This window comes from Fopius arisanus, unplaced genomic scaffold (assembly GCF_000806365.1).
Source record: "Fopius arisanus strain USDA-PBARC FA_bdor unplaced genomic scaffold, ASM80636v1 scaffold00011, whole genome shotgun sequence".
Classification (NCBI taxonomy): domain Eukaryota; kingdom Metazoa; phylum Arthropoda; class Insecta; order Hymenoptera; family Braconidae; genus Fopius; species Fopius arisanus.
The window spans coordinates 1252145-1278405 of NW_011887750.1; the positions used below are offsets into that span (position 1 = coordinate 1252145).

Consider the following 26261-nt stretch of genomic DNA (forward strand, 5'->3'; position numbering starts at 1 on the left):
CCCTCCTCCTATCACCACCCCGCGAAATATCCCCCCTCCCCGCCTCATCACTCTTTTCCCACTCATTTTTCCTCCACCCTCTTCATTTATGCCGATTAATTTGTCCCACAGAGACCCGGTGTAATTCAACCCCCCAGTGGCACTGGTCTCATCAGAGAGGTTTAAGACTGCTGAAGAGAGTACAACCCCCATAATACATTCAATGTCAATTAAAGAGGGCCAACAACCACACAGACAAAAAGCTCTTCTCACAATTCTCAATGTTTCCCGTCGTATGTGACTGGTTATTCCACTGTTTACCTAGAAATCCTCCAGTAAACCAGGAAAATCCTGGCCGACGGCTTATCCACCCACCCTGGCATCCAACTAATGCAGCAATAAACATGCATCTACGGAAAACATACTGGGTTATACTTGTGGGTATATAAAGCGAGAGGCTCTCTTGCAGGTCGTTATGTGGACCGAGTACAGTGATACGGTGGCCATAAATACCTCCCATTTCATTTTTCAGAGAGACGAGTGCATGGAAAAATTGCCAAAAGAGAAAAACCACCACTCCTAAACTTCCTGGGAATCCAGTAAAACTTACCGCCCGAAAAATCGTGCGACATTGATTAATTGTTGATGGAATAATACGTCACGAGCTAGTGATTATCCCGAAACTCGATTTTCAATAGAATTGATCTCTACTAATATGCCACATATAGTGGAGAGATATGTATCACTCAGAACTTTGTGAATGAGTTTGAATGCATCACCACAGCATCTGAGTTTCTCAGGTAAATAGATTCATCCATTGACACAGTTGCTAGTTGAAGGAGTCATATTTCGCTGTTGGCATATGAAACTTGAAGATTGGTGGGTAACGAGAGCTAGCCTATGATGAATAACCGAAATTTCTGGATGTTAGTTTAAAAGCAGGACAGATTGGTGATGATGAGAGGAAAGTGTTGGAAATCAGAGTGGAGAATGAGGGATAGAGGGAATGGCAATAGTTTGCTATTTAACTATAGGTGAAGTAATTATGAAGGGTTTGATAACATCGTCCATGGATAAACTGGAGACTGGGTAATAGGTGTAATGAGTGGAACGTTGGTAGACTTATAGAGGTAGACTCTATCCTCTGATGAGTAAAATAGTCATCCAACTCCTATTGCCCGTCCACTAGCTCCACCAATATTTATACACGAAGAGCTTTCCGTTTGACTTTTAACTGTATCTCAGTAGTACGTGTAAAACGATACCATCACCATTTGTATTTGCATTAAAACTTTGTCCTACAGTCGGGAATGTAAATTAAAAAAATGCTGGAGTTACTGAAAGGATTGAATTCTCTGGAGAAGAATGGAATAACCCATTGAAATAAGAGGGAAAAGTCTCCTCTTGGCTTCTATTTTTTTTTAAACTCTCATTTCTTTTCTTCACGGTGAGATAGCCTGGTTTTCATACGAATTATACGGAAGGAGAGAGACGAGTTTTGTCCTGCCTGCCTTTTTTTATATTCTCTCAAAAAAAAGGGTCATGCCGACGGCATCTTTAATCCCGCAATGCACCCAACAAACAAAAAAAAATGTTTTTCTCCAACTCCCACTGATGCACTGATGCACTGAAGCACTGATGCACCACACCACAGTCAACACTGAATACAAAAGGGTAAAATCATCGGCAACTCTGATAATGTTTTGTGTCAAACACGAAGAACCAAAACCAATGTTTCATCGAAACAGCGAGGAGTAACCATGAGCATTGAAGGTAACGGCCACAAAGTCTCGAAAGATAATTCCTTTCATCGAAATATCTTATGCACAAACTGTAAGTCCAAAAGGGATGAGGTACAGAGCAAAGCCTCGAGAATAAACCACAGAGCGAGTAATCCGATTTCACGTCTACCGCGTTGTTCCTGTACGCCAAATCCTGTCTCTATTACCTGACTCCCAGTGCCTCCTGCCTGGACAAATTCAACCCGAGACACTTTATCGCACAGCGATTTTTCCTCATGTGCCAATTCAATTCCACCAACAATTTTTCCTTCACTCTCCACATTTATCCCCCATCGCTACCCCATACTATAACTCTTTTCCCATTTGCTTGGTAACTCTTGGACACCGGTGAAACCCAGGTTTTCATTCAATTATTTCGGGGCAGTGCTCACCACAACGCTCGATTTGGTGGACTATTAAACGACAAAGCGGGCGCAGTCCTTTCTTCAATTGCTATCGGACCGCGATGTGAACCTGCCAACTCTTTCCCTCATTTTTATATATATATATATTTTTTTTTCTCCACTATACCACCAAGTTACTGTGACTCACCCCACCCTGTGGATGGCCTCACGTTGCCAGTGTCGCTGACTGTACTACTGCGAACGACAACCGTGTAATTCACGTTTCTCGGTGTACCGAGTTAACCGTAAGAAACATCAGATTTTTCAACGATGGCTTATCCACTTCTGACTGTTAGTTTGTAGAAAATTCAAGCCGACTGGCTCAAAGAAAAAAAAAACAAAATTGGCAAAAGTAATACGAATTTAAATAGAAAATTAATCACCTGTTGACTTGGTTATTGCACATCGAGTGCAAGTGGAAAAACATTAAAATACCCTTGATGCCTGGTTGAAATAATTTAGAGAATGATGCCAAATGTTTAGCTCTATCGGTCACGATCTAATGGCACCACTGACTTGGATGAAGAGGATATCCACTCCAACTCTCCATGAAACTAAAAATACATTTCGTGGCTCATCAATTTCCAGTTGCAACTTGCGTACGGGCAATTAGGGTAACTCTCGTTGAGCACCTGCCACCCGCGTACCGCATCGAATATTTCAAGTTTTCTTGGGTATATCCTGGTCGTTTGGAGGGATAAGCCTGTGCAATATCCACCGATATCTATGGCAATGCGGATTATTAATAACACCTGGAGTACTAGAATATACCGCGATCAAACCGGAAGTATCACTTGCAACATCATTTCCCCCGTTCTACCCCCATTTTTATTCCCTACACCTACCCCGCCATCTTCCACATCATATCCAAGGATGCATTTCACGTGCAGGTGACATTGAATCGCTTCCAGTTACAGAGGCGTGAGCAGCTCCAGTTAGTACTGGCAGTTCAGCCAATGATTCACTGTCCAACCACATCACACCGAATGTCTTCTCCTATCTACTATGACTTTGCACCCACATCCATCACTCACCATTTCTAAATTTACATGTCAAACGTTCCCTGGTTAACATGATTATTCATTTCAACATTTTCGCATTCAGCACCATCGCATAAATACATCAAGGCACTCATTCCTCATCTCAACTAAAATGCAATACCAACTATTTTTAATTCTTAATAACCAATCAACGCGATCATCGTACCGATTTTGCAACTTCTCTTACAATATATCAACTGTTTTTCCCCCAATTGCCAAGCAAAAAAAATGCCCGTCGCGTTTCTTCATTACACCAATGCTATTTCTGCGGTAAAATACGGCGCGATTTTTTTTTTTCCTTCTCCTACCCGGGGCAACTTGTTCTCTGATGTTGACGTGCTACACGCCCGATTAATTCCCAAGTAGGACGTTTTCTCGAGCGAGTGGTTACCGGGAAAAAATTTACCCAAACCGTGGAGATGACGTGAAAAGTCAATACACAATGTTGAAACCAGGATTATCGATAAGACGGATATCCTCACTTGAGTGGACTACCAACAACTATCCCCTGAATTATTCAGCGAGTCAAAATACTGATAATGCGACCGCAGCTCAGTGCACATCATTGGATTGCAAATTAATACGGGTAATCACATTCTCATTGAGTGCCACTAGAATTTCCGCCGAGAGTCTTGATAATTTCTCCTCAATTTAGAAATGGAAAATCCATCAATTAATTCCGGATTAACTAGACTCCTTCAAGAATGATTGAACACATTAAAAATCGAAAGTGCGTGAAACTCCAATTCTGATCTGATGGGCATAAAGTCCCGAGAGCAGTATAAATTTAAATACCCCAATCACGGTAATTACTCAATTTTTAATGAGTACTAATGAACCAATAATGGAGCTATAGCTGATGGGTTTTCCACGGACACAAGGCGAACTGGAAGCGATCGCGTTGTCCTCGAGTAACATATTCCACGGAATAGCCACTATATTGCCGCCTCTATGACACATACACACTGGGATACCAACCAAAATGCTTAGCATATATGTACGCATGTAACCACGAGAGAGAGAAACATCACAGTGTCGAGTTATCTCTGCCGCTGACTGGATGCCCTCCATAGTTCCTAGGTAATCCATAATCACCGAGCTGTTCCCATCCACCCTACATCGGCCACTGTTCCACGTACGCCACGAAATTGATATCCTCGCACAATTTACCATCACAAACACTCAATAGCTCATCAACCATTAATTATTACTCATCAACCCAATCATCATTTTTACAGCGCTGTACCATTTCACGGAAAAGATGGGACACTGCCAAGATAATTATTGAAAAAGAAAAATCTTGAAACGAGAATGAAGGAAAAAGGAAATGAGAGAAAAAAAAATAGGCTAATGCCGAAGTGAGCTGGAGCGTTGAAACCGCAAACTCAGTCATAAGGGTAGGAAATGTACTAAATATCTGGCGCTGTGATATTGAGAGCAGTTGGAAGTTTGCCAGATAAAAAATACAGACATTAAGACACCAGCACTGGAGAGACAGAGTGGCTTTGTCATATGAGCGCTTCCAATTACGTGTCCATGCGCAATACCACTTTTTTTTTTTTATTCGCAATATCCCGTATGAAACGTAATCCGCAAGATCCAGGATATCGTAAAACCCAGGATAGAAACGTGAACAATTCAATTTTTTTCGTCCCTCACTCACCAGAAATGTCACGAATTCGATTTGAAGAGGACATGTCAATATCACAACGTCGTGGTTTGGAGCGTGTCTCGACTGTGGAAAATTTCAAAGTCCACCCCTGAGACATTCACTAAAACCGACAGTATTAGAGCCCGCATGAAATGTATATGTGAAAGTTGCTCCATTGAACTTATCGGAGTCCGCTGCAAACTATGCTTAAGACGCCAACTAATTCTCACTTTGACACTGCCAACCTACCACATCACCTTCGACTTTTCCCATATTTACCCATTCCCCCAGACTATTCACGAGACTTCACAAAGAGACTTTAACCCTCCCTGACCCATTGTTGAGTCAAAGTAACAGTCTACATACGTGAGTATATCAAAGTTGAAATTGCTCAGTTTCCATTTTGAAATCCATGGTCTGTGTGCACGAGAGTCGTCCTCTTGAAATGCCTTTCTAATTGTCCGAGTGTCTCTTTCACGACAACTTTTTTTTTGTTAATTTTTCATTTCATACCGAGAAGAAGAAGTACGAAAAACGCAGACGCGTTATTATAGTGAAAGCAACAGTGCAAAAAATATCATCCTAGAAATGACAACAAAGATGAAAAAAACAAGATAAATAATCACGAAGAGCGAAAACATGCCTAATCATCACCACAAAATTCATAAACCGCGATAGGAAGGATGATAGTGGCTGTAAAAGAGGCGAATTTCGCAAGTAGTTCGAAGCTAATATCAAATGCGCATAAAAATAGGCTGTAAAAAGTGCCTAGATTTACGTACCAAGATCACAGATAATACTTTTTCCCCTTTTTTTTCATTACACACGAGACACTTTTTACGAGACAATAGACATATAAGGAGTGTGGAAAATTATCCTGAGAGTTTTTCAATGGAGAATATATCCTCCAGCTGCTCTCCATATATATGACCAGTCGCATTCTCTACAAACAGATAAAGCTTTGTCCTCTTCCCTTTGTTTTTCCTCCAAAGTTTACACCCCAGCAATATTTTACGATGACAGTACGAGCACGTGGGGCTTGACGAAAAAAAAAATGAGTAGAAGTCAGAGAGAGAGAGAGAGAGAGAGTGAGCGAGAGAGTCTCGTTTTTGCGAAAAGTGCTGAGTGAAAACCCTCATTAGTATACGGATTGAAGCATGGAGACTCCACGGAAGGTAATGAGAAGTTGGTTGATGTGACTGAGAGAAAAAAATAGAGAGAATTCGCGGGAGGTGGGAGGAGAAGGTGGAGGAGGAGTAAAAAAAAAAGTTTCTACGAAGGGTGGCCAGATGACGTAAGGTTTGCCTTCTCCTGTGCGATAAGAGTAAGTGTCTCCAACTGGCATATCTCCAACGCACGATTGAGCCCAGTACCACTAAATCATCGATTAACGTCTCGTTAGGCTAAATAGAGCCGCCTTTTTGTTGGCCATCCCATTCTATTCTTCGAGGGAGCACCTCTACCCCCCTTAAACCTTCATAAAGCCAGTCTTCCATCTGGAAAGATAACCAATCAGATCATGCCTTTCCCCTCTTTCATTCTATTTTGATTTCAACCATGCCAGTAGCCAGGTAGAATCCCCGCAGTGAGCCAATGCAATTAATGGTGTGTAAATAATTTCCAACCAATCGTATTCAACATCCAGGGTGTGTGGAATATTCAAATTGAAATGATGAGTATCGTGATAATTGAAAATAAAATTATCCCAAGTCTATTGGACTGGAATACTCTGATGAGGATCTAGTTAAATACCTAGACAAGATTAAGGACACGTAGATGACCTGCCATTTGCGGTAGGTCAATTGTTATGAATGATAAAATCGAGACACGCATACAGAATTGAGCATTTTATGGGCTCTAAAGCCATCAGGTGGGTTGGGTTAACATTAATGAGATTAAAATAACCCTCAAAGTTGCTGCCTTATGGGAACGATGCAGTCGAAACACTCTCCAAACTCGCTCGTAATGCTTTATCCAACAATGGAGTGTCCCTCAACTTGCTCACGGCGAAAAGTATACACCGAGAAGTGGAATAAAGCTTGATTTACTTCTTGGCAGACTGTCTTAGCTGAGAAGAGTGAGGTGAAGGGAAAAGAGAGGAACGATCAGAGTCGCGCCGCTTGGTAAAGCTTTAAATTTCGAGGAAATGCAAATTCCATTAAAGTTTCAAGGCAGCAGCAGGCAGTGTCGGGCCCCGTCCGAGTCGGCCGTAAACCCACCGGCAATACAGCACGTACGTTTTAATTGAAACTACAATTTTCCGTTTCTCAGTCAGTTACGTTGCCCAGGTCGCAGCCCATCAAGGACTTCATGATGGTTTACAGTTAGCAGAGAGAATAACAATTCCAACCTGAGCCATTCAACATACTTTACGATTCTTCTGACGTTTCAGGATAGTGCCAAGTGGATGGGGCAAAACATATCACTGATAGAGCGTGAAGAGACGTCAGGTACCAAGTACCATCATCCAATCCTCGAAACTTTTACTCGCCACCAAGTGTGAGCCAACTATCGACATTTTATGACGTAAAGATTATCGATTTTCACCCACACCACATCCACCAAAAGGTTCATCATATTCGAGTAATTCAACGATGTACCAGCGGAAAATGCATTCTACAGAGTGGTTGGTACATCATGAAACTATCGGTGTACGGTGTACTCCCTTCTCGTACCACATAGAAAGCCAAACCAACCTTGCATTATGCATTTCACCACTGGGTTCGTTAATCATCCTGGTTGGGACGCAGCTGGTGCCAACGGCCAGGGTACACCAGTCCGTACCTTGTCACGACGCTGCTAATGGCACCCATGGAAGACACGTTACCCACACGTCGATGAGCTTCAAATTCATTTCACATTTTTTACCCTTCCACTTTCTATTTTACAATATTCTACCCAAGGAGCAAGTCACGCTAAATATCAACCACTTGAATTCCCCCCTCTATCATCCACACTCCAAACAATATCGCCTTATTTCCCGTCAAGATACCCGGTGAATTCTCGAGGGCCCGTGGCGAGGGTTATCCAGCTTAGTCAGGACTATGCTAATGCAAGGACTCTGTCAGCCACTTCAAAGCTACCAGTGCAAGCAGGATTCTATCACGAAGCTCCCTCCCAAGGGAATCAAATCATCAACAGGATTCCCTGTTTAGTCCAAGGAAATGACAAAGGAATGACTTCAGTATACAAAGAATTTGTATTTTTTTCTTGGTGAACCAAGAAGATTATTCTAAAAGTCCTTCGTGACACTATTTCCACTTATTCTACCTATGCCATCAGAAAAGACAGAAATTTTCCTATGAACGTTCCCTTGAATATGAGGAATACCAGACAATAGCTTGTGGCAACAATATACACTTATTATCCTCAATAGCATTTACTTGCCATCACTGGAAACTACCGAATCCGGAGTAACTTCTTCCGGATTATTCCCTACTCCATTGTACCAGGATTAAGCCACACCACGGTTGTATCAAGGATTTGGATGCATCCCTAGCAAGTACTACACCGAGAGAAATACACGTGTACAACTTGATTTTACTCCAACAATAGCCATCGTTTTCAACGTCTACGTGTCCCTGCCACCTGAGACACAAGTGTAAAAACGTAAGAAGGTAAAAAAGTTACATTGCCTCATCTTTACTTGCAGAGTTCTCCCATGGGGTACTACGGCAGTTGGAAGGGGAGTGGCAAATCGACCGCTTGACATTCTTCAGCAACTCCAGAATAAAAAAAGATGAACGGAAAAAAAAGTTAACGAAGTACTCACGAGTAGAAGTTTACTGGACGTTTGTATTAGAGAAACTTGGGACCTGATAAACATTTTTTTCTCCTTTCAAAGAGAGAAAATTTTGTCGAACAAACTACGCGGATTAATATTGGATATTTATGCTCAAACACTTTGCGTAATTCCAGGATAAAAAATATTGATAATGCAACGCTAAACAAAATGGATTAGTAGTACAATAAATATTTGAGTAAGAGAAAATAATGATAGGTGGGGATTCTGAAAGGAGCTTTTTGTCCAAGTGAGAAAATGTTTACTTGTATGAAGTAAATCTTTTTCAGTGAAAAGTAGTTTTCTACCGGAGTGCAGAATGAATTATGAATTGGTGGTAAGTTTGATGACAGCCCCAGTGGACTCTTGACTCTAGAATGAAGCTGTGATACACACTGGTATGATGAAAATGGTGTGGAGAGGCTGTGGATACTACTCTGTGGGGTTTGCTCGTATATTTTTTTCACCATTGAGCCCCGTCGAACACGAAAGGGGCGGCGATAAACTTCACAAACAGGTCACAAGGGGATCACTGGCCGTTCGTCATAACAGGCATAACCCAAGCCGAGGAACGACTGGGTATAAATGTGCTCGACTAGTTGAAATTTCCGCCACGACTTTTGTTCTGAGCACTTCTCCACTTAAACCATCATTTATTCCTACCAACTCATCCAACAAAAAAAAAATCCATCGCAATTCCACCCCACACGTCCCCTAATTATCCTAAAAGTCCTGCCTCTTAAAACAACACATCCGCACCAAATATATAATAAATGAATCAAAACATGCCCTGGTTTCCTATTTTCAAAGTCTTCTTTGTGAATTAAGATATCGATTTTTGTTTACCAGCTTTTAATATAACCCCGTATTTTTAATATTCAACTAAACTAGTTAGCTGAAAAACTAGACGACATACAAAACTCTATTTTACCTCAACGAAAGAAAAACAAAGCGAAATTTTACGAGAAAAACAATAAATTTAAATGAGGGAATTATCCATTGACTGCTTCCAGGTAAGAGAGACAAATTTTCCAACAAAGAAATTGACAAAAATACTGCAACAGTGGAATACCGAGGGCATAATTTACCCTTTCCCTGCGGATTCGGGGAATCGATCCAGGCAATATCCGTTGCACATGGAAACACGGAAAGCACACCCAGGAGTATCTCCAAGTCGTAATGTATAGAGATGATGTTTATCTCCACACCTAAATCCACACACACCTATCATCAACGGATTGAATCACTTCTGGTATTTCAGTTAAAAACATTAATCTCCACATTTTTAGTGTTTATTGATGTTTCACATCACTTTGACAGTTTCATTCGTCAAGACGAAAACGTGGAGCGAGCAATTCTTAATCGTCAATCTTCCAGGAGATGCCCGTCCAAGGCTATCCAATTCACCAGGATGACCATGCCAGAATAAAAAAAAAATGTCTACCCTTCAACCCCCGCGAATTAATCTCGCTCGATCTCCACACGGACATCGTTTCCGCCACCGACACCCCCACAGTGGTCCCAATTACAAGGAACTTCCAAAGCCTGGCCAAATTGTTCCCTTCAATTGGATCCAGCAATAAAAAAAAGCCCATCAACTAAATGCCCTCAATTTGCCCCCCCGGAAAAATCAAAAAATCCTGACTTTTTGAGACTTCTCCATGGACTGCGCACTCTCGGTTGAACAATAATTCTATTTACACTATTCTTTCGCTCGATGCAGAATAATTCAACCTGTCTCGGAAAATTTCTGCATGAATAACCATGAATTAAAGAAAATGCTGAACACAGTCTAGTGTCATGCATGCACGAGGGAATCCGAAGCATATAGCACGGGGTGTTGAGAATTTCTCATCATTGTGATTCAAGGTGGCGGTGTGAAATACCGTTAGTTTGATGCTACAGATATTTATGCTAACTGAGATTGGAATAAAGCTCGGTAAACCAGGACAATGGGAAAATACGAGATATCACGGAAGTTGCTCAGTTAGACTTCCAATAAATAGAATAATTTCCATCGGTGAGAACTCAAGGATTTGCGAAGAAAAAAAATTATCCCTATTTTGAAAAGGTTCGTATTTCCTAAGGCCCTGAGATGTGAACATTTTTTTAATAATCAACAATTCACTGAAAACTATTTTGTCCTGTTAATAATTTTCGCCTGCCACCCTTCTATTCCCCCATCTGAATGAATGACCAAAAAATTAATAAATAACTGAACTAAAAACCACATGGGACAAATGGAGGAAGTGAATTTAACGATGGCAACTGCAAGTTACTTCAAATAGAAGTGGCATTGATCCTATAATCCACACTACATGGCACGTCATCATGGTCGGCAGTAAACTCCCGTTTAACGATAAAACGCCGGAACTAATCGGCCCCAAACTCACTTGCGCCGATTCTCACCCCATTCCACCCCCAAAGCCAAAGTACACCTTAAATATTCAGAGGCAAATGTAAGACTGGAGTCTATTGCATTTTCGATATGCCAAGGAAACTGAAAATTAGGATTTTACCCGGATCGTAAAGTCAACGAGCCCAAAAGAGCCCCCTGAAGCCCAAGAAGGAAATGTTTCCCATCAGATTTACCGGGAATCTCACACGAAATCTCATGAATACTCTCCATTCCGGGTTGAATATACAAAAGATTCTCCCCGAATGATTTAAAAGTTTCTCCCCGGGGCGAATGAGAGCCTCACCTGAGCCTCTGTTCTACTAAACCCTGTTTATCAGTCCCCTGTTTGGATGCCTGTATCCCCGGTATACTTTATTCGACAATACACCACATCCACATCCACCTAAATCCACACCAACAGCAAGCCGCCATTTTGCAAAAACAAGTATTCGTATATCTCAAAACTTTGGCAATAGTACTTGGCTCGTGTACCGCTCTGTTCGCGATTCAACTCCTCCACGAGTACTCCCTATAGTCACAACCCCTTCGCATGTGCATTTATACTTTCACCCCCCATAGTACCCACAGTACCCATAGTACCCATAGTGTCTAGACTCTGACCAAAACTGTCGTTATTCAAAGTCCTTAATACTTCTGAACAATGGGAAGGCGTTTTAATTCACAGCGAATAATATATTCCCGAATGAATTGTCGAGTAGCGGAAAAAAGGTTGAAAAATATAAAAATGGCAATCTCAATCACGGTTGACTGAATGTGGAAAATTTTTCCAAAATCCCGAGGGAGCTGAGGTTTTGTCCAAGCGTGACGATAAACCCCTTGCATTGTTACCCACCCCATATATAATATTTACACTACACTGTACCACCCGTACCACTCGCTAAAACATTAGGTATTCCACATTGCAAGTTTTTCTAGCTTTAAAAATTCATGAGGATGGCACACCGGAAATCTCAACTATTGCAACCCGAGGTGTATCAGAGATTTGGACTAAGAGGTGCAGTAAAAATGGCATGATTGAAATGACGAGTGAGCATTCCCCATCAGTCTTAAATCTTTACATTTAATTGGGTAATTAGATGGACACGATTCGGTTGATCGCGATGTACCTAAAAATAGATACATTCAAGTGGTATTCATCCATTTAGCCGCGGCTCATTCCCGATGAATTAACGAGCGCTGAACTAATCCCCCTCGTCACCTATTCTTAATTCCAATTTTCACGAGTATCCGTTACATCTTTATAACCGTCCAACTGTACATGCAAGTACGAAATGGTCGCCTACCAAGTCAGTCTGTCTCCATTCATTGGTCCTAAATAAATCAGTATGACGAACGAGGCCAGTCTACCCATTCGCCGTTTAATTTGACAGTAGACCATCTTCCCTTGGCTGTTGGTGCGCCATGTAGACGTTAGCTTAATTACATTCCACCGATCTACCGCGTCTACATCTTCTCTACAGTGATAGTACTCCTCATTGTATCTTCGACAGAGTTATGCCCTCTACCCATACCCCAAAGAATTCCATCTCCCGTTCATCACAAATTACCCCAGAATCTATCACTCAAAGAGTATTTGTTTCTTCCACTCAGTGGATAAAACTTTCTAGGTCAGTGACTCCACAAAGGATTCACAGAGGGTTAAAAAAAAAGAATAAAAAAATCAAGCCAGATAGATTGTGAAGTATAAAGTGTAAAGCCCACGGGATAGATTACCACATGTCAAACGCCTATTTTTATCCTAGCTCGGAGGATGAGGATGGACAGAGTTGCTGTAGCTTTGGCAGAGGAAAAACTCGTTCATTACACTTACCCCGTGCTCAAGGGTTTTGCTATGATACCCAATAGAGGTATCCCAAGTAGTCTATGTATACCTGTTCATCGGAGCTTGCGACACGAGGTTGGACCTAGCGGAGCGTCGGGTACGATCTAACGCGTCGCAGGGTGTTCAAGCTCTTTGTTCAATAGCTTTGACCATTCGAGCGCTTGCATTTCTCATTCCACTGTATTCCACTGTATTCCACTCTTGCATCGACTTTATACCTAACTCTCTCTCCTTATCTCACTCTCTCTCTCTCTCTCTCTCTCTCTCTATTGTTTAATTAATGCTCTACCAGCAGTTTACCCCTATCAATCCCCATCTCAAAATTTTACACAATCCACAGATTATTGGAACGATCATCTTGGAGATTAATTATTCAATATCCAATTATCTAACATATACCCAATAATTAATGTGGGGATTTAAAAATTTATCTACATGGGATGTCAGTAAGAAGAAAAAAATTAAACTCTCTTGAGGAAATATCGAGCTGCGGGTCTCCACATTAAGGGATGATGCTAGGGGGATACGAACGGGGGGCGAAGGGGGTGAGGGGGATATGAGGTGATTTGGCAGCCGCAAAATGATCAAATTGAATCAGAGGAGGAACGAGAGTGAGTCGACGGATTTGATGTCAATCGCGCGGAACTTGGAGGCAAATGATTAGGGTGTCGACCCCCCGTAGCTCCGTTAATCTACTCACCCCCTTGAGCGTCTTGTGACAAACTCAATTTTCTACGATAGTAGAAGAGGTCTGTGATAGTTTCACGTTCGTGTTTTCTTGTATCAAGAAAAATGACTGTGCAATCCCCTTGGCAAGAAAAAAATATTGAAGACACGGTGAATGGAACGACAAAAAGGTGGATCGAGTGGACAGCAAAAAAATTTAATGAGACGTCACGAAATGCGAATGGAGAATCTCATGGAGAGATGAGCGACAATATTAATTAGCGTGAATAAAATTCTGGTCCTCGAACCGCTAATGTTTATTCAAACCCGGGGTGAAAAGATAACTCACATAAACCTGTGCCATGAATACCCAAAATGCGCAATTAAAAACACCCGTGCAATTACACGTGCTGAGAAAATTTAGTCGTCTCTACTATGAAAATCCGGTGTCTAGTTAGCGAGATAAATTCCACGTCTTGATTATAAATTTTTTTTTTCGTTAAAAATCAATATCACCCAATCAGACGATAACGCCTGCATACAAATCCCGGGCACGTCTCGGCGAGACCTTTTCCATGCCGAAGAGAATAAAAACACCTCTTGAGATACTTCTCTCGAAGATTTTCTAGAATCACCTCAGACACTCGCCCCTCTACACCTAACGTTTCTCATCGCGGACTTGCTCTTTCAAGCAGAAAATAGATTGTCATTATAGCATAAATACGGGGTTCCCAGGTATTGAAATTAATAACGAAGAAACCAAGTAGAAACGGAAATCCACGGATTAATAACTCGTCCCGTTATCCTCAGATCATGCCGCCTAGACTAAATGTAATAATTTTCCTTGAAAAGTTGAAAGAAAAAACCTTTTGAAAATAAAATGGCAGATGTATCATGAACCACCACTGATAAGTGTTTTCAGTAGAAGAAATCTTCTTGCAGACACATCTAATAATTTTTCCAATTATATTTTCATTCCGCAAACATTGGACTGAGATCCACAACTTTATATTGTTTTAATAAACAGCATCCAGACAATCTCCTCAAATGCAAATTCCGTACTTTTTCGTGGTGACGAGACAAGCGCGAAGAGTAGAAAAGAGAATGAAATAACAGGGAGAAACGTAGAAGACTTCGGTAATTCCGGTATTAAAATTGCAAAATGCACAACGGGGTACCTCCGTCTGGTATGCTATATCCGATTTCTCTTCTGTACAATATATAATACAACCCATCCCGCTTATATTTCCCTTTTGTAGAAATGTATACACTTCATCTTTTCTCGTTTCGCTCTCTCTGCCAATGCAGTAGAAAATCACTGAATGAAAACTGCTGTTTTTAGCCTCTTCACTCAACGCCATATTAAAACTTCTCCATTGTTCGGTACAAATGCCCGGATAATGAAAGATTTCAAATTGTTGGAGATATGACTCTCTATTGTTCACCCCAGATGATGGTCATGGTGGAGGATAAATAGACCACATGAGGAACAGCTCAAGTCTCAGAGATAATTGATGCATTAGCACTAGGAGGTAAGTTGCTGTTCCAACAGGAAGTCAGCAGATTTTCGACATGAGATTTTTTGTCATAAATGACACAAAAGCAAGAAGATGCTTTTTTTGAAGAAACAAAGGAGTAATCAGTTGGAATGGAATAAGTTTGGAGGGTCATAACACGTATCTTGGCTTTAATTTTCACGTTATGTTTGCGCATTCCCCTAATGTACCAGTCATCTTCATTACGCGCATGCCTTTCGACTAATTAAATCTTTAACATCCGAGTTCTCGCACATTAGTTGTACCGTAAACACTAAATACACCGGCGTCACGATAACCCTGAGATAATCCCCATTCCCATTGGAGAATTCGTCAAATTGTGGCTTCCATCCACCTCTCAGTAGACAATATTAAATTTAATCCAATTTTATGTAATAACTCACCGTTGTTGACTTCGTCGACACCCCTGCAGCTGTGGTATACCCTTTGTCCTGCAATCTCCAACAATCCTGTTCCACATGGCTTGAAATCCCACAAAACAAGTCTCACGTTACGAAAAAACACAAACACAACACAACACTCCCGCACGACCTTGTAGTATCGAATGATTTTGATGAAATACTAGTCAATCACACTAACTTCGCGATAAAATTGTCACAATGCCACTGACGAATGTTTTCGTGATACCTCCGACTGTACAACACAACAACAAAGTAAATAGAGTATCATGTCGGCTTCTAAATTGTAAATAATCTCCCGGGAGACGTTAAAAATCGAAAACTCAGGATCCCGCGTTTATTTTCACTGCCATCTAACAAGACAATGGACGATCGCCCCCTCGCTTTACGGTGCGACGCGTAGACGGTGGCGCCACCTCATCAACTCACAGCAGACTTCAGTCCCCTGCGCAGCCGATGGCGCACGTTTCTGAAACATTTTTCATCACAATATGTAGAAAAGTAATTTTTCAGGCACGCTCCGCTTTACGAAGTAAAATATTACTCGCAACTCGTGCAGAAAGTTGTTTTTGACGTGTGGAATTATATCACTCGCTTCCCACACGCCAAAAATTTTTCCGCACTTTTCACGAAATATACCATTTCGAAACTGTTTACATTTTATGTTTATCATTTTATCATTTTATCATTTATCAGTTTATCATTTTATGTTGATTCATGAGTGAAAATATATTCGCTGCTAAATATTGAGAATTTGCATATTCAAAAGAATTGTCAACAGCCTGGGGAGTGAAAGAAAAAATTTCGATATCGATTTTCTTTCTCCTTTTTATAGTAGGATTTGGATTGAATGAGGAAACAAGACTTCTGCGAAAAAATTCATTGTTTATTCAACTTTTTTATCACTCTGAATTGAAAAAAAAATTCTTACGAAAGGTGAAATATAAATGAAAGCAGCAGGCTGACATGAATTACGGGATATTGGCGAGATAATCCTTGACATGTGATGGATCTAACCGTCTAAAGCCATTGGCATCACAGATTCCAACTTCGATATTGTCAGCTGTCATCTGGCCCTCAAAGCCCTCTTTGAGTGTGAGGATAGCAGTGTGGACAGCGTCATCGAGCTCGAGATCCTCACTATATCGTTTCTCGAGGAAAGTCTTTCCATTAATGAAATTCTTTCCCATGGCAGTGGCCCTCCAGGCGAAATAAGCGCCTGACGGATCGCACTGGAAGAGATAGGGCTTTCCGTTGTCCCATCCGCAGATCAGGAGAGAAACCCCAAAGGGTCTCACACCCCTGAATAAAAATATCCAGATTAAAGAAATTTCAATTGATTTGTATTACTGAATAAATTATTCCGGGGTCCATATTATCTCACCCCGATTGAGTATATTCCTGCATGAGCATAGCAACTCTCTGGACAAGTTGAGCAGTGGGGATGGGCTCGTTGTAAACCAACAAGTACTGCTGTGCCATTTTCCTAGCTTGCTTGACTAGAAGACGATAATCTGGTCCCATACCGCTGTAAACCATCCCAATGTGTTTGGTTATCATCTCGACCTTGTTGAGACTGTGCTCGTCGTACAGAATTGATTTGTGTTTATTCTCGGTCGCCAGCACAACTCCATTGGCAGCTTTGATGCCAACACTTGGAGCACCAGCTGCCACTGCAGCCAGGGCATATTCAATCTGCACCAATTTGCCCGATGGGCTGAACACAAATTATTTTTAATATTATCTGACATGTTCATCGGGTTGATACCGAATTTTTGGAGGTTACCTGGGAGTACAGGGGTATAATGCAAGTCACATTTGTACGTTAAATCCGGGTGAGAGCATTTTTTAATCGATAAGAAAATTATCGACTATGACAGTTAATTAGCAGATTAGAAATCTCGGGGAGGTCAATTAAATACTTTTGCGGATAATATTTACCTGAAAGTTGTCAGAGAAAAGCTGTATCTTTCGGAGGCCATGACAATTGCTTTTCAACAAATTCCGGCCCCTGAAGTGAACTGAAGTGATCAATATTGCACTGTTGCCAGCTGACGTTGGTAGCCTTGCCACACATTTAAGATTGGATAAAGTTTAGTTCATGTTGTTGGACGCTTTCGTACACACATAATTCTCAAGCTTTACAATTGCAATTTCCTAGGATAAATCGGTATTAATCAGCATAATCAACGGAATTCATCGGTTCGACTGTTGATGTGAGTATAAATTTTATCAGTGCACCAACAAATTTCAAAGTGATAAGGAATTACAGTGTATATTATGAGCGCATCATTCGAGGGTTATGCTTTATCGATTTTTGGAGTATGAATTTTTCTCTGAATTTTGGCAGGCTGAAAATGGTCAGAGGTCGAGGAGGAATAATGAGAGGAGGGCGAGGTGGGATGGGACGAGGTATGGGTTTCCCCAGGAAGCAATTTCTCCCGAGGCATCCCTTCGACTACACTCTGTGTGAGGCTGCATTTCCACCGGTTAAACCCGCACCCGACGAGTCGGATTTGACGATGGCATTGTTGAAAAAAAATTCAGATATGTGTCCAACCCCCAAAGAGCAAACCTCCATTCTAGATCTCGTCGTCAAAGTACAGAGTGTCCTGGATAATTTAATTGTTGCGCCTGGTACCTTCGAGGCTTGTGTGAGTGGAGAAAATCTTCAGTGAATTAAATATCTGTCAATGTCCAAAACTATTCTGATTTTTCTCTTCCAGCAATTGGAGGAACTGAGGAAAGTCGGTAGCTTCAAGAAGGGGACTATGATAAAAGGCCACAATGTAGCAGACATCGTAGTTATACTCAAAACCCTGCCCACTAAAACGGCAGTGGAAGCCCTTGGAAATAAAGTCCTCACCGACTTGAAGACAGTGAATCCAAAGGACGTGTTCAGGCTAGTCCAGACTGATCGTGGATTCGATATAACTAATGAGGAAGCCACTGTGAGAATTCTCATAACGACGTTACACCAGAATCTAAGGAAACTGGAATCCGAACAGCACGTCGATGTGAAAATTTGCCAGGGACACCTGGCAGCCATCAGACACTCGGGATGGTTCGAGGAGAACGCACACCATGCGAGCATTAAAATTTTAATTCGACTCCTAAGGGACTTGAGAACTAGGTTCGAAGGGTTCGAGCCTTTATCCCCCTGGATGATGGACCTCTTGGCGCATAATGCAATCATGAATAATCCTGGAAGACAGGCTCTGCCAATTAATCAAGCGTACAGACGTGTTCTCCAGCTTTTGTCCTCAGGGCTATTCCTCCCAGGATCTGCCGGTTCGTCTCCATAAGTTTTTTTCTCCGAGGAATACTATGTACTTCTTTTATCTACTTCTTACCTGTTTTTTGTCCTCAGGTATTTCAGATCCTTGCGAGGGTGGAAATATCCGTGTACACACTGCAATGACCTTGGAGCAGCAGGACCTGGTCTGCCTGACCGCCCAGACTCTCCTCAGGGTCCTTGCACACGGTGGCTACAGGCCTCTCCTCGAAGGCACTAACAAATTGGCTGTCGAAATGAGTGTCTGGCCCGGTGGAGTCGTTGCCAGTCCCCTGGACAAGGCCTACGAGCCACCATCAGATCAGGAGCAATCCGAGGACATGGAGGAGAACAACGAAGAGATGATCACTGAGTCGTCATAATTTTTAACCTGTCAATTTATCAAAGAATTTCTACTCAATTTCTATAAACTATTCGTATTTCTATATGTATTGGCTCTGAAAAAATCGACATGGTGGGTTTTATACTCTCCACGAATGCTAAATAAAGTCAACTGTGTAACTGACACATTTATTATTAATCTCTACAAAAATTCGTAAAGCGATGATTTTTCCTTCACGAAATTAAAAAATATATATAAATAAGATTAACGACAGGGATCGTCTTCAGGTGAATTACTGACCCTCGCGCAATTCATGTTTCCGGGGGTCACAGGTACTCTAAATAATTTCCCCTCAGGCATGCACACACAAATTTTGTACTGAAGAGCTTCTGATCTGCCGCTAGAGACAAATGGCGGAGCAATGGGAATCTTCTGGACATCCAAAAACACGCCATGAGTGGCATCCAGGAAGATGCTGTCGTTGCTCTTGAAATTAACGTCGTTGTTAGCCATGAGGATGATTTCTTTGCCTTCCATACCGAGACTTTCGGCTCCGTGCATGGAAACCTGTTTCTTCGAATCCAGCAGTAAAGTTTCATTGACTGGCGACACAATCCTGTGGGTTTGCGCCAGCTTCACGTCGATTCTATCGACTCCTCTGAGTGATCCGAAATTTGAAAAATTCGTGGAGAAAAGCAAGTGGCCGTGAGGATCCTTTATCTCGAAGGATTTCACTTGCGAGACTGACGTTACGTTCTTGAGAACACGAAAATCACTTCTTATATGATCGTATCGGTGGTTCTGCACATTGAGATGCACTCCTGCGTCGTGCCCGGAAAATTCCACCGGCTCGTCACCGTAGCCCTGGCAAATTCCTCGTTCGACACATACCTTGAAAAAAAAATCGACTCGACCTTTTTCTAAACATTTAATTCAATTCATACAAACGTTTTCTTTAACTCACGTGGTCCAGATCAGTGTTCCCGAAGAATTTCACTAAAGACTCCTCAGGAATGACCTCTAACGACTCCATCCCTCGGGAAACTCGGAGGACGTCGATGATGGTGATACTCAGGAGAAGATTGCAGAGACCTATGACTGCTAGAATGCATGTTAAAGTCCAGAGGCAATACCTTTTCTTCTCGGGATCAAAGGAGCTGGAAGATTGGCGATGGGTAGGTGTTCGTGAGGGAGACCTCGATGATTTACCGCTGGAGCCGTTCCTCAAGCTGATAGATGTGTTATTTCTCCCTAAACTCCTCTTCAACAAAGGCCCATCGCTGTTCGACAAGTTGTCCTCTGCTTTGGACATGGATGGAGACCCGGTGTCGGTTTCCGTCTCAGGGAAACTCGACATTTCTTCAATTTATTCACCGCAGCGAGAAATTACTATTTTTTCTGTGGAATTTCGGAAGCCCGACATGGAATAGACCAAAAATGTCATTCAACCCGCGCCTGCGTGACTCTAATATTGATGTTACTACTGCTTTCGGGGTGAGGGTGGATCTAAGATTCTTCTATTTTTAGATTGATACAACATCTGTAAATTAAACATTAATTTCAATACCCCCCACTAATCTTTCTCATTGCAATTACAATTGCAATTTAATAACACATTCAATGTTCATATCCATATGATAAATATTAAAAATATATAGAACTTCAGAATTCCCGTCCTTTCATCAATATTATATCGATATTAAATTATAATTAAATAAATTATATTCTTCGGTGCTTTTGAATAAAAAATTGTTGCGGAAATACAGTAGAAGGAGGAAATAGAAGAAAATCGCGGAAATAATGCCCTCAATTTTCCGCGCGTCAAGAAAAATTTATCGCGAATTTTCTGTAATTCAAATGTGGTACCCCTGTGACAAGAATTTCCCGCGTTTTCAGGGCCTGTCCATTGCCGCCTGGTGAAGGCCAGATACTCCCGCTGTTTCTGTGACTGCATTGCTCGTGAGTCTTTAAATAATTGTTTATTTAAATTATCATCATGTTTACCTCCTGCATTATCAAAAATACCACGTATTTTCCATAAAATGAATTGCATTGCTTCGTCGATTGATACCCGATGAAGGTTATAGGGTTCCATTCAAAATACACCTATTACACGATTTGCCCAACAACTCATATTTAATTAACACAAAACAAACTGAGTGTTTTGAATAACCTGAAATTTGTTTGTGTAAAAAATCCATCGGACGATTAATCCACTGAGTCCTGACAAATTCGATATTACTTGTAGGTTCTCTCAATTGATTGACATGCAAATGGCGTTCCTGTAAACAATCACCGGAGATCCTCCGAGTCATCCATCATTACGAGAGATTCCACAAATTTCCGAACTCCCATCGTTATCTTTCCGATAGTGTCGAGAGTATTTGACTTTTATATTCGGGTAAATTAGACTTCACTCGGACAAATACACGAGTTAGGGCAGGATAAAATAACGGGAAGTTGAGAATCATTAACCTTTTCGAAGCCATATTAGCGACAATAACACCGACAAGGAGAGAGTCATTTATTTGGTGAAGGATAGACTAAAAATTGATAAACAAACGAGACTCGTTAGATCGTGGAAGATGATGGCGATTAAATGAAGAGTACAAGTTGGAAGCCACAGCTAAGATGCCTAGGAGGGATCGCCACAAAATCGATCGGCCTGTTGGCTCGGAGAAGACCTGTGTCTTCTGCAATTCGTCGGAGGACAATGAACTGAAATACGGAAAGATCCACGAGTACAATGGTATCATCACTCATTATTACTGCCTGTTACTCTCCTCGAATATGCAGCAGAAGGGCGACGACGACGAGGGAATCCTCGGATTCCTCACTCTAGATATACTAAATGAATTGAAAAGAGGAAAAAGACTGGCATGCTCCTACTGCAAGAAAATCGGTGCGACCCTGGGCTGCTGTAACACAAAATGTAAAAAAATATTTCACTTGCCCTGTGGCCTGAAGGCAGGCTCCCTCCACCAGTTTTTCGGTGAATTTCGTTCATACTGTGTGAGTCATCGACCTAAGCAAAAAATCGACGAGAGAATCAGGGCCCAAATCTCAGATCAGCTGCTCTGCTACATCTGCTATGACAACGTCGATCGAAATAATTTATTCGAAACCCTGTGGGCGCCCTGTTGTAAGAAAAATGCCTGGTTCCATCGACTGTGTGTTCAGCAATTGGCGATGAGTGCTGGGTACTTCTTCAAGTGTCCATTGTGCAACAACAAGAAGGAATTCCAGAAGGCTATGCTGGATAATGGAATATTCATACCATGCCAGGATGCCTCGTGGGAGCTAGTACCCAATGCATTCCAGGAATTATTGTACAGACATAACAGGTGTGACGCCAGCCAGTGCATCTGCTCAAAGGGCAGGACCTACACGAGTTCAAATCCCAAGTGGGAGCTGATTCTTTGTCGATCTTGTGGCTCCCAGGGTGTACACGTTGCTTGTGGAAGACTCAAATGGGGTGATGCCACTTGGGACTGCAGGGAATGCTGTGTTATTCTCAACAAGACGGAGGCGAACTCTGAGGAAACGAGGATGTCTAGTAATTCCACACCCTCTGTAGCTGAATCTACGAAGAATGATTCCTGTCAGTCGGACAGCGAGGGCTCGGACTCTGACATTTCTGTAGGAGTGGAGGAGCCAGTTTATGGACCGACCCCCTGGCCCACCAACTCTCACACTCCCCCTCAAGCTGCCATTCGCCCAGGGCCTAAATCCTTCAAACTGAAACAACAAAAAATGATGAGGGAGATGTCTGAAAGCCATTCAGAAGGAACGAGTAGCGAAGCGTCTTCATGGGCCAGAGGTGGAGTTCAGAGACTCCAAAATCCTTCATCATCTAGTAGGCACTGCCAACCCAATGCGAGAATAATACCAGGAAGCTCCACCTGCCCCGAAGAACTCGTCATCCTGGACAGTGACGAGGAATTTCTACCAGATAAATCACCACCACCAATATCTCACATCACAGAGAACATGCTGATGAAAAATAATGAAGTCACTATTTCATCGAAACCTGTGACGTTAACTAGTAGTTCAACAAATCAGTCGATTGGATACATTGCCTTTGGGCCCTCGGATGACCCCACCATCATTGGAAACATTCAAATGCCCAGTGCAACCTCTCCCTCAGCCCTATCCCCGAATCCTACTTTTGCAAATTATCCAGAGGCTTTCACACAGAATCAACCCCCCAAGAGTCCCCTCATGGCCATACAAATCACGAATGTAACTTCAGTGCCTCTCGAAGAGTTTGGGAAAGTGGAACCCCAGGATGTACCAGTCTCATCAACATTAAACACTACTCCAGAGATTGTCGATGTTGAATCGGATAACGAGGATATAAGCTATACTCTGTCGATGGCTCAGCAACTGACACGGGCGAGTACAGAAATGGAGCAGGGGAATGTCGAACAACAGACGAATCGAGAGAAGAGACCAGCACAGACTCTACCAGAGGATCAGAACGCAGTTGATGAAAATTCAACATCCCAAGTGCCAACAGTGGATCTAAAGAGACCGAGAACCGACCACCCCTCCGAGAGAGTTCAAAACACACCTCAGTCCAGCAATCTTCCAGATAGGCCTTACATTCATGGAGTGGCTCTGGATAGGGCAGCAATCGTTAACGTCCTGGGAAAGAAATTCGTCCTTCCACTGACAGACGAATCTCGGGTCACAGTCAACAATACGTGGGTACCCAATGTAAGTAGAATTACTAGCAATTTTTGGGATAAATATGCGGGATATTTTGTTCCGAGAATAACGCGCGCGAGGACTTTGATTTATCTTATCGGTTCCCCGTGCCTTACTCTCTCGTGTGTAAAATCTACGATTCTAACAGTACGACGGGGATGCAGGCACCAAACCTGCAGGGGAAACGGAGCCAATCACCAGATATCCAAGTGATCGAGCCGACTCCATGGAGATTCGATCAGGAGCCACAGTATGTGATGGCTACGAACCCGCGTAAGTATTTAATACTTCCAACGTTATTCCTATGAACTTTAAATTATATAGAGTGAGATGAGAAACATAATTTTCATTTTTATATTTATCAATCTCTAGCTCAACTGATCCCGGAACCAACCTCGACACACCAATCCACACAGGGGCCAATACTCCAGCCTCACATTATTCAGATCGACTGAGCAACAATTCAGTTTCCCTGAAGGATTTGAAATTTCGAGTTTGTGGAAGTCGCTCTCTGAAGGTAAATATTTACCTCCACTTGCACGAACAAAAAGTAGAGAATGTTTTTAAAAAATCTCTGACACCTGGCTTACAATAGGAGATGAATGTTTGTTCCAGATGACTGTTAATGATATAATTACGATGAACCTGGAGCTCGACACGGGCCAATACCGCCGGCCAGGTCCCAAATGTGCAGTTTGGAGAAGACGCAATGGATCTTCGCTGGTACGGCGGTCCTCCCTTGCAGTCCACGAGAGTAGAAATCAATCTGAACCTAACAGTATAGAGAGCCCAACGCGAGAGTCGAGTTCCAAATTTACGAAGTCTCCAGAACGTCGGAAAACTAACAGCTTGAAGGAGAACTTGGCACCAGAGATGAGTGACAACGGCTACCTCTCTCCGAGTCCTGAGAGAAAAATCAAACGACTGAGACTTGACAGCGAGGGAGCCTCGATACACTTTGAGTCAGGATATACAAAAGGTTCCTCCATTCTCGTAAATGGGGATCATCCAGGGACTAGCAGAGACGGCTTGAAAGAGCTCTCCCACTCGTTGATTAATCAGCGGCGGGAATGTCTCAGACACTCCTCCAAGGTCAGATCAACTGAAGTCTCTCAATCATGTCACATACCAAAAGATAAAGAGGGCCTTCCTGTTAGCATAGAATTGAGTAGAATTCAGCCCCTCCTCCTGTCGAAACCAGCATTATTCGAGGGAAACGTTACATTATTACCTCGTCAATTAGTTAAATTCCATAGCATAAGTGATTTGAGGGGCTCCTCATCCTCTGGGAATCATTACAAAGGGTTCCTCAGGCGAACCAAGAGCCTGAACAATCTGCTATCGTTGAGCAGTCCAGAGATTTTTTATACAAACGTTAATGATAATCAAACAAATCCCCAAAGACGAGGACAGAAACGCAAGAAGCTCGATTGTATGAGATAATTTTTAAAGCGCCTCCAACGAATTTATTTCACCTACCCAGATCAATTGGAATTTATGATTTATGAAAGATATTGTGTATTTATATTGCAAGCCACGTATTTCGCTCATGTATGGCCTTCGTTGCAATGTTATGCTGGTTTGTTTTGTCGACACATGCCTGAATTCATCGATTGAACACTCATGGTTACAATAAACTATTTTTATTAAGAAAGTCGTTATTTTCATTGTTTTACATTGTTAATTTTTGGAACTAAGGGGTAATTTTAATGTTTTTTTCATTTACAATTTTTTGGGAATGAAGTGCAACTCTTCCAATAAATTCAAATACTTACCAATGGCGACGCGTCAGTGCAGATAGTGTAGATAAGGTATGATACAAGCAGGTATTGTCCAGCCAAAAACACAAGTTCTCTCAGGCAGCACGAGACAGCGCGGTGATCACTACCACCTTCCCCTCATCTCCATGTCATCCCCACTCTGCAGCTGTTCGGCACTGGTGGGACTATTTAAAAAATTATAATTTAAAATAGGAGGAAAAAATGTAAAATATGGTCTTGGTTTATGGGATGTGTGGTATCTACATGACTTCAAAGTTTCAAAAAAAGAATAAACTATAAAAGCATTACCAGGTCTCCAAAAATCAGGCAATAACAATAAATAAATTGATTCCTCTTATTTTTTATTAAAAAATAACAGCGACTTACAGCTGATGCAGCAGTTTTCGCAAACGAACCGGCACTCGAGCTGACGGGATTAGAAAACAGAAGGTAATTCAATGTATCTGATACTCCCATTCCCGTTTCAGAGATCCAATCGAAGCGTTTTTGATGGTCAAGACCAAAATCCACACGGTAAATTCTCTTCAATCAATTATTTTTCACTGACTATTGGATTTTACGTGATTGCACTGTTTTTTTTAAGAGAGAATTATTTATTAGGTTAAGAATTTTCGTAATTATCGTATCTCGTCAAATTGAGACTGCCCGCGGTGTTC

General features: G+C 41.9%; 5 protein-coding genes across 8 annotated transcripts in view; 2 read left to right on the plus strand and 3 right to left on the minus strand.

Annotated features, from left to right (window-relative positions):
* Positions 1-15838, minus strand: part of msi (musashi) — a 76199-nt gene extending 60361 nt beyond the window's left edge. The window contains exon 1 of one of the 2 annotated variants that reach the window (XM_011298732.1): positions 15483-15838. In XM_011298732.1, the coding sequence (XP_011297034.1) occupies positions 15483-15559 (77 nt within the window). In that variant the 5' untranslated portion in view covers positions 15560-15838. Of the gene's footprint in view, positions 1-2312; positions 2367-15482 lie in introns of those variants that run through there. The other variant, XM_011298734.1, reaches the window with a different exon arrangement.
* Positions 15839-16373: 535 nt separating this feature from the next.
* Prosalpha2 (proteasome alpha2 subunit) lies at positions 16374-17548 on the minus strand. Its single transcript, XM_011298739.1, has 3 exons — positions 17439-17548; positions 16882-17214; positions 16374-16799 (listed from the first exon to the last, which is right to left on the minus strand). The coding sequence occupies exons 1-3, from the start codon at positions 17477-17479 to the stop codon at positions 16469-16471; spliced, it is 705 nt and encodes a 234-aa protein (XP_011297041.1). The 5' UTR covers positions 17480-17548; the 3' UTR covers positions 16374-16468.
* A 47-nt stretch (positions 17549-17595) lies between these two features.
* On the plus strand, positions 17596-19297 carry LOC105262884 (interleukin enhancer-binding factor 2). The gene is made up of 4 exons (XM_011298745.1): positions 17596-17713; positions 17848-18151; positions 18224-18788; positions 18868-19297. Coding segments are annotated over exons 1-4 (1158 nt in total). The 5' UTR covers positions 17596-17711; the 3' UTR covers positions 19155-19297.
* Scgbeta (sarcoglycan beta) lies at positions 19277-26255 on the minus strand. Of its 3 annotated transcripts, none has more exons than XM_011298742.1 (4): positions 25972-26255; positions 25600-25760; positions 20079-20654; positions 19277-20005 (listed from the first exon to the last, which is right to left on the minus strand). In XM_011298742.1, the coding sequence occupies exons 3-4, from the start codon at positions 20469-20471 to the stop codon at positions 19379-19381; spliced, it is 1020 nt and encodes a 339-aa protein (XP_011297044.1). In that variant the 5' UTR covers positions 20472-20654; positions 25600-25760; positions 25972-26255; the 3' UTR covers positions 19277-19378. The 3 variants fall into 3 exon arrangements, with proteins under 3 accessions (XP_011297044.1, XP_011297043.1, XP_011297045.1); XM_011298741.1 differs by having other exon boundaries at positions 25600-25769; XM_011298743.1 differs by lacking the exons at positions 25600-25760; positions 25972-26255 and adding an exon at positions 21288-21336.
* LOC105262882 (uncharacterized) lies at positions 20989-25478 on the plus strand. The gene is made up of 5 exons (XM_011298740.1): positions 20989-21073; positions 21363-23833; positions 23973-24097; positions 24197-24341; positions 24440-25478. The coding sequence occupies exons 2-5, from the start codon at positions 21746-21748 to the stop codon at positions 25265-25267; spliced, it is 3186 nt and encodes a 1061-aa protein (XP_011297042.1). The 5' UTR covers positions 20989-21073; positions 21363-21745; the 3' UTR covers positions 25268-25478.
* Positions 26256-26261: the final 6 nt, after the last annotated feature.